Here is an 8,627-nt window from a genome sequence, read left to right as displayed (position 1 = left end):
GATGACTTTAGCCTGCTCATCACAGCATCGCACTGGGAGCTCATGTTGAGCGGCTTGCCCAGTATGGCCCCTAAATCCTTTTCAGAGTCACTGCTTTCCTGGATACAGTTCCCCCTCCTGTAGGTCTGGCCTGCATGCTTTGTTGCTAGGTATAAGACATTGCATTTGGCTCTGTTAAAACTTGTTTTGTTTGAATGGGACCAGCTTACCAAGTGATCCAGTTTGCTCTGTATGACTGCCCCGTCCTCATCATTATTTACTACTCGGCCAGCATTTTGTCACCCACAAATTTTATCAGCAGTGATTTTATATTTTCTTCCAGTTCACTGATAAAAATTATTTAAAAAAATTAGTTCTTGAGAGCCTCTTCAGACCCCTAATACCAAGTACCCACTCCCTACAGCACAGCCGGAAAAGGCCATCCAACCTTGGTGTTATATAGGGGATAAGCACAGAACAAACACATGCTTAGGAGCTGTTTTATCCGTGGGATCTGAACAACACGTGGGGGTCAGCAGCTTACAAATGCACTACAGTCCTGTAGTGTAGACAGGCCCCAAGTGTGTCTCAGTCTCCCACCCTGTAAAATGGGGATAATGAATGAAACCTTGATTATCTCTATTTTATAGCTGGGGAAACAGAGGCACACGGAGGTGAAGAGACTTGCTCACGGTCAGAAAGCCGGGAATAGAAAACAGCAGGTCTTCTGATTGCCACTCTTGGGTCCTAGCTCTGATTATCCTGACCTCTCTGTTCTAACTTTAGTCTCAGCCCAACTAGAGGTTTTCTTCTTCACCGTGTCCCTTAACTCCACATCATTACAGAAAAAAGATTTCCTGTTAGCCATCTGGCTCTAATGCATGTGAATGCCTTTCCAAAAGATGTGCTCTGGCTCCAGGGGCGGCTCTAGGCACCAGCAAAGCAAGCAGGTGCTTGGGGCAGCCCATTTGCAGGGGCGGCAGCCGGCAGGGATCCAGCCTGGGCGCTGAGAACCAACATGGGGCCCTGGGAGCTGTAGTTCCTTGGTTAGCTCCCTGCCAGCCCTGGAGCAGGGAAAGAACTACATTTCCCAGCATTCCCTTGGCCACTAACAACAGGAAAGAGGGGGGGGAGTGAGGAAGCTGAGACCTCATGCTGCAGCCTGCTTAACTACAACGTTAAGCAAGGAGTTACAGTATGTTGATTTCTACACAGTTGAGGGAGTGTGATGGAGAATATGCCCAGCTGAATAATTTGGATCTGGGTCTGAACTTCTTTAGGGTATCAGATTCTGACTCCAGGTGGCTCGTTGGCCCAATCTCTAATTAATATCTACAGCTCTTGGACTAGAAATTGAGCCAGGACCCTGGATCCCAAGTGCCTGAATTTTGGGCACATTCAGACCCAGAGCGGCACTGTGGCATCCAGCCTCTCTCAAGAGTGTGTGTGGGGGTGACTCCCTCTCCCCCAGCATTAGGGAAGTGCCTATCCAGCTGCGGGGCCTGGCTTGGCTCCCGGGCCCATCGCTCTCGGGGGCGGCTCTGACAGTCACACCCGCACCTGGCCGCGGGGGCGACAGGGTGGTTTGGGGCCCCACACGCCGAGGCCTGGCGGGGCGGATGGCGGCCAGCAGAGGGCGCCGCGCGCTGGGTTAGGACTCTGGAGGAAGCTGCAGCCGGACTAGAGGGCGGGGAGGCGGCGGCTGTGGCCTGGTGGTGGCGGGGGGTCCCCGGCCGCTGTGAGGCGCCGCCATGGACCGGTTCGCGTGGGCCAGCGGCCTGCTGGAGATGAACGAGACCCTGGTGATCCAGCAGCGCGGGGTGCGGCTCTACGACGGGGAGGAGAAGGTAAAGGGAGCGCCCGGCTCGGGCCTAGCGGCGGCGGCAGCATCCTGACACCCCCCCCTCCCCCCGGCCCAGCGATCACCACCAGTACCCCGGGGAGGTACCTCTGGGATGGGCCGAGTGCCCCGGAGCCAGCCCTGGCCGCCCCAGTGCTTCTCTCTGCCGGTCGGGCTGTCAGCGCCTGCCCCCGTTCAGCCCCAGCGGCTCAGTGTCCGGCGGATGGAGCTGGCGGTACCTGCACCGCTTTTACAGGCAGGAAGCTAGGTCCTGCCGGGTGTTTTTGGTGCGAGGGTTGCTCTGTGGTAGACCAGGAACAAACACCCTCTTCCCCAGCCTGTAAAGTGCCTAGACGAAATGGAACCACCCGGTGGGTCAGGGAGGGGTTCGGACTGGACACCCAACGAGCTGCTTTAGTTTTTAACTCCTTTCCCTAATCACAGAAATGTAGGGCAGGAAGGGACCCCACGTTAGTCCTCTGTCGCATGCTGCATGTCTGCACTCCCAGCGGGGCAAAAACCCCTGAAACTTCAATAACCTTGTTAGAAACGTAATGATATTCTAGGGCGTTGGTACCATAGGGAAGGGAGGATCCTGCCGGGTTTCCTGGGGGAGAGTTTATACAGCTGAAAAGGAAGTTTGTCCATATCAGTGTTATCCTTTTGTAATAATTCTTTTTGTTGCTTCATCAACTTGGCTCGCTGTGCTACCAGCAAAAACAGGGTGTTCTCAAAATATTTGATTAATCAGGGTGATATATTATGACAATGTATAATGTTTCAAACATCAATGTTTACCCAGCTTGTTTGTTAAATTTGTTGTTAATTTAGTATCTGTTTTTTCTGGTCTAGGTAAAGTTTGATACTGGGGTATTGCTACTTAGCACACACCGACTGATCTGGAGAGATCTGAAAAATCATGTAAGTACCCCATCCGTTCTTGTACGTGGGTTGGCTATAAATTCCATAATAAACCATAGGTAACTTTTAGTGATGCGACTGTGCAAGAAAGAACTAATTTTTCTGAGACTAAACTTTTTTCCTCCCTGTGTAAGTGCCTTATGCTCACAACATGGAGAGGCAATGTAGTACAGGGGAGTTGCATTTTATGCGGGGGTTAGGTTCTAAAGTCAGCGCATAAGCCGAAAATCACGTATAGTCAAATTACCCTTAAATCGCCCATAAAGTACAGTATACTGTACATGGTTTTGTGTATACAACCCTGTACAGTAATATGTATAAATGTATACAGTAATGTACAGCATATAATAAAGAGTACATATGCAAAATATAATTTTACAGTATTTTTAATTACATAAAAGAGAGAAAGAGACGGAAGAATGAAAGAATAAAAAAGGAAAACAGTAAACCTAACCACTCACCATTCATCCTGGATATTCTTGCGAGTCTACGACACCAATGTTAATGGTGATACGACGACTATGACAATGGTGATGCGACGACGATGAATGATAACGATGATGATTAGTACAGCGCCCGTATGATGAACGATGAGACGATGAAGATGGGCGCTGTACACACTCCGATGACTAGTCTTCCTCTTCCCCTGACAACACTATTGGGGGGGTCGTCAGGGCTTGATGTCGATCCAGGAGATGGAGGTGACGGAGAGCTTGGATGACGGAGAGTGAGTCGTAGACGAAGTGGTTGGCTCTGGTTCAGCTCGAGAAGTTGATTGCGTAGGCTCATCTGCTGTTGGTTGTTTTTTCTTGAAAAACATAGTGATCAGCAACTGTCGCTGTTGTCTCTTGAGCTGCTCAAACATTTCTTGATATGGTCTCAAATTGTTCATAATACTATGTGTGATTTTGAGGCTTCGTTCCATAGAGGAATCGTATTCAGAAATTAAATCATTCAAGTGTTTTGCTGCTTGGAACACTTCAGCAAATTTATGAAGATTCCAACTTGCTGGCTCTTCCTGTTCGTCATCATCATCTTTGTCTTCTGTAGACAATTTGATCAGTTCCTCTAACTCTTCGTTAGTCAATGTTTCTCTATGGCCCTCAATTAATTCTTCAATTTCTTCCTCAAGGATGTCGACGAAGCCATCACCGCCCACTTGCCTAGCCACCTGAACAATGCGTGTCACTTCTGTGTCAATGGTCGGGAAACCCTTAAAATCATTCACACATTCTTTCCATAGGTTTTGCCAACATGCATTGACTGTTTCAGGCTTGATTGCATCCATTGCCTGTTTAATATAAGTGATGCAATCGGCAATGTTAAAGGACTTCCAACACTCCATCACATTAAGATTGGGATCAGCATCCATAGTGCTACGTATCCGTGAGAACGTAAGCCTCATGTATGTGGCCTTGAAACAGTGAATCACGCCTTGGTTGAGAGGTTGGAGGATGGAGGTGGTATTGGGAGGGAGAAAGACGACTTCAACATTGTTATGCACAAACCGGAGTGCCTCAGGGTGGCCAGGAGCATTGTTTACAATCAGCAACACTTTAAAGTCAACTCCTTTCTCTTTGAGGTACCGCTTGACCTTCGGAATGAAACACTTGTGGAACCAATCCAGAAATAAGGCTGTCGTCACTCAAGCCTTATTATTTGATTGGCGGAACACAGGCAGGAGATTTTTGTTCTTGCCTTTTAGGGCACGGGGATTTGCAGCCCTGTAGAGCAAGCCCGGCTTTATTAAATGCCCATACGCATTGCCACAAAACAACACAATCACATGGTCTTTAGCTGCTTTGAAGCCAGGGGCTTGTCTTTCTGATTTCGAAGTGTAAGTGCGGTTGGGCATTTTTTTCCAGAAGAGCCCAGTCTCGTCAGCATTAAAAACTTGTTCCGGAAGATAGCCCTCTTCTTCTATGATTTTCTTTAATTGTTCGGGGTAGGCTTTTGCTGCCTCTTCATTGGCAGATGCAGCTTCACCAGTAGTCTGCATGTTTTTGAGGTTGAAGCGGTTCTTAAAACTGTTAAGCCAACCTTGGCTGGCTTTGAATTCCTTCTCATCATAAGGCTGTTCCTCTTCAACAGGAGGTTTGAACAGCGCGTAGGCTAAGAGCCTTTTCTCGCAACGTGTTGCCATTGATAGGCACATGTTTACGGTTCATGTCTTCCAGCCATAAGTTTAATGCCTTTTCAGTCTTCACTAAAGTCTTATCACGCACCTGGCTCGTCACTTTAGCAGTTATTGGAGCACTTGATGCCACGGCTTGATGAATTTCTCTCTCTCGAATCTTGATGGCACGGATGCTAGATTCATTGCAGCCATATTTACGCGCCACGTTGGAGACCGATATACCGTCTCTCAATAAGTCCAACATAGCCAGTTTTTTCTCCAGCATTGGAACAGATCGCTGTTTCTTCGGTTGAGCACCAGATGAAGTAGTTGGCTTGCGTATAGGGGCCATGTTGTATGAAAAATATGTATCTTTAAACACTAGAATCACACTCAGCGCGGCGAGATGCTCACACTATGAGAGGCACGCAGGAACTGAGACTGACTGAGGGAACAGCAGATTCACGTCTCCCATCTCACGCTCACTCCGGGGCATACGCTCATTGAGTGGAATGGTGGGTGGAATCGCCTGCACTACTGTATTTAAATTGTTATTTTTCTTTTCTTTTTTTGCCAAGTGCGTATAGTTGAATTTGCGTAAGTTAAATGCGCGTATGATGTGACTCCACTGTATGATTAACTGGGGTTGGAAATTTTAAGATAATTTACCAACATGTTCATAGCCCACTTAGTAACTTAGCTAGTTGCTCTTCAAATTCTTTCTTGGCCTGTTTTATTATACTTTTATACTTGAGTTGCCATAGTTTATGCTCCTTTCTATTTTCCTCATTAGGATTTGACTTCCAGTTGTTAAAGGACACCTTTTTGCCTCTAACCACCTTTTTTTACTCTGATGTTTAGCCATGGTGACATTTTTTGGTCTCTTTCTGTTTTATTGATTTGCTGTGTACATTTAGTTTGAGCCTCTATTATGGTGTTTTTAATAGTCTCCATGCTGATTGCAGGCATTTCCCTCTTGTGACTGTTCCTTTTCATTTCTGTTTGACTAGCTTCCTCATTTTTGTGTAGTTCCCCTTTTAGAAGTTGGGTTTCTTTGGCATTTCCCCCCTACAAAAATGTTAAATTCAATTACGTTATGGTCACTATTACTGAGCGGTTCAGCTGTCTTCACCTCTTAGACCAAATCCTGCATTCCAACTTAGGACTAAATCAAGAATTTCCTCTTCCCTTGTGGGTTTCAGGTCAAGCTACTCCAAGTTGCAGTCATTTAATGTTTCTAGAAATTTTATATCTGTATCATTTTCTGAGGTGCCATATACCCACCCAGTCAGTATGGGGATAGTTGAAATCTTTCATTATTATTGTGTTTTCTCCCTGAGCATTCACAATCACCATCCTGGTCAGGTGGTCGGTGGTATATACCTACTGCTATACTCTTATTGTTCAAGCACATTCTGCTTTTCTACTATCAACGCTCACGGCTGAAAAAGGGCAGGGATGGGTAGTAAGATTTATTCTCTTCCCCAGCATACAAAGCAAGAGAGAATCTGAGGCTGCGTACTAGAAACTGTTATCCTTGAGACTGATCCCCAATTGTTCAAGTTGGTAGAAATCCACAACTCCTGAAGATCAAAATCAAACAGAAGCATCATGATGGAAATCCCTGTCCCAAAAGCCCATTGTCACTGGAAGCATCTTCTTTAACAAAGCCCTAGAAGACAGGATAACAAGAAATTCTGAGGCCACCAAAAAAAAAATCCTTATTTTGGAGTTGTGACTAGAATTCTGTTGTAAACCATACAAGTTTGCAAGGCTTTGGGTCACAGCCTTGAAATGTCCCTGAGAGCAGGGTATTACCAAGGAAGGGGGTGTTATGCCATAAATTCCTTTCCCATTTCCTTTTTCTCACCTTAAAAAGCATGAGAACAATGGGGGATGGAGCAACAAAACTCCCTAAAACTAGTCAAAATGCTGACAGAAATGAAAGTTAAACAGAGCTGATGAAATCCTGAGTTCTGTTCATGCCCTGTCTCTGTTGTTTCTTTTTCACATGGTATCAAAGTAATGTTACTTGTAAACTTTATACAAATATTACCCACAAAAATAACTATGTCAAAAGAACATTTTTAAGGTTACAAAGTCAAGCACTCAGTTAGGAAAGCCAGAATTAAGGTTGTCTGTGCAATCTTAATTTGACCCCCTTGTGGGTATGCATTATGATAGTCTTTAAATACATGATGACATACTATTTTTTCCACAGTCTCTACTAAGCATCTGCAAACTGTGATTCTTCAAAAGCTTGTAACTTAACTAAGTATGGGTGGATTTTCACAAGGATGGCAAATGGCATATCTCTGACCCAAATTTCAAGTCCCTGTTCCAAAAGATAGGGGTCCTAGGGCTGTTTAAAGGAAAGGTTCCAGAATTTTTTAACATGGGCAAAACAATATATTTTTTCCATAACCTTGTTCTAAGAAACAGCCAAACTGTTTTGGCTGAAATTTTCCAAAGTAATTCAACTTGAGGGAGACAGCACAGAACATTTCAGCCCAAATGGTTAAAGTTTGGCAAAGTTATAAGCAGAAAACAGGGTCTCATAATGGGAAATGTCAGGCTACTTTAGTAATATCCCCACTGATCATTATTTTTAGATACTACATCTTCTGTGAAAACAAAACTGTGACAAACAGCAGCAGCGTTTTATAGCTGCTATATGGTCACGCACCACATGTATTTGGTCAGTACAGGAAAACGCTGTGATTTCCAAAATACTAAATACTGAATTCTTCCTAGTTTGGTGCATAGCTGTGTTGTTCTAAGCTGGTGTTAATGAGAATGTTGGGCATTAGAAAATAAATACAAATAAATTCTGTGATCTCAGACTCCCACTGCACGCTTAACCCAGCTGTCTGTCTGTATTGCCTCCTTTTGCTTCTTTATCAGTATATCTTATCAGTGGGGTGTAACCTGCAAGGAGACCTTTACACTTCTAGTCAGTTCAACTGTTTTTGGATTTAGGAAGTTAAAAAATGGGTTATCTACAAGAAGCAATTGTTACCTTTTGTCATTGTCTTTGCCTGCATGATGCCAGCGTGTAAGATCTTTGTAGTTGGGTCCTTGACTTACCTGTTTGTGAAGCATCTAATTCTTTCTGACCACTCTACAAATAATAAATTTGTATACTACCTAAAATGCCTAGAAATCCAGTGGCTGAGATAAGGACATTGTGTCAGTCCTAAGTCCCTTTCTTGTCTGATTATCTAACAATTATAACTTCATGTTCACTTTTTAGTTTTCAGTTTAAATTCCTTTTTAAATAGTAGTGTAAAGATAATTTTCTATTGCAACCAGCATCATCTTCTATATGAAATGGCTTTTGGGAGAACCTCCTACAAATATTAGCGCTGTTGACTTTTGTTATTTATTAAGAGGACAAAAATGTGTTTTTGTTTTGTTTTTTAACAAACCATTCAAGAAAATAGCTTTTAATTTCTAGTTGTTTTGTGTTGCTTATTCTAGGAATGCTGCATTGCTATCCCTCTTTCTCAGATTGTCTTCATTGAAGAGCAAGCAGCTGGGATAGGAAAAAGGTAAGGTGTGTGTCTCTATCACTTTGGAAGCTTAGGCACATAGGTTATGTGCCATTCTCAAGATCACACAAGAAGTCTGTGGTAGAGCCCAGGAATGTAACATAGATGTCCTGATTCACAATCCATGAAACCATTCTTCCTCTCTTACAATAAGATACAAGGATCAAATAGGGCAGTGTTTCCCAAACTTGGGATGCCGCTTGTGTAGGGAAAGCCTCTG

The 8,627-nt window shown here is 44.3% G+C and overlaps 1 protein-coding gene across 2 annotated transcripts in view; it reads left to right on the top strand.

Annotated features, from left to right (window-relative positions):
• Positions 1–1,567: 1,567 nt before the first annotated feature.
• LOC112117655 (vacuolar protein-sorting-associated protein 36) overlaps positions 1,568–8,627 on the top strand; it is a 25,386-nt gene continuing 18,326 nt past the window's right edge. For both annotated transcript variants that reach the window (XM_026653646.1, XM_026653645.1), the window contains exons 1-3: positions 1,568–1,826; positions 2,672–2,740; positions 8,337–8,407. In XM_026653646.1, the coding sequence (XP_026509431.1) occupies positions 1,731–1,826; positions 2,672–2,740; positions 8,337–8,407 (236 nt within the window). In that variant the 5' untranslated portion in view covers positions 1,568–1,730. The remainder of the gene's footprint in view (positions 1,827–2,671; positions 2,741–8,336; positions 8,408–8,627) is intronic.

The sequence above is a fragment of the Terrapene carolina genome, unplaced genomic scaffold, assembly GCF_002925995.2.
Source record: "Terrapene carolina triunguis isolate 2854851 unplaced genomic scaffold, T_m_triunguis-2.0 Scaffold142, whole genome shotgun sequence".
In the NCBI taxonomy this organism is placed as follows: domain Eukaryota; kingdom Metazoa; phylum Chordata; order Testudines; family Emydidae; genus Terrapene; species Terrapene triunguis.
Note: the sequence above shows the minus strand (reverse complement) of the source record. Positions and strands in the feature narration are given on the sequence as shown.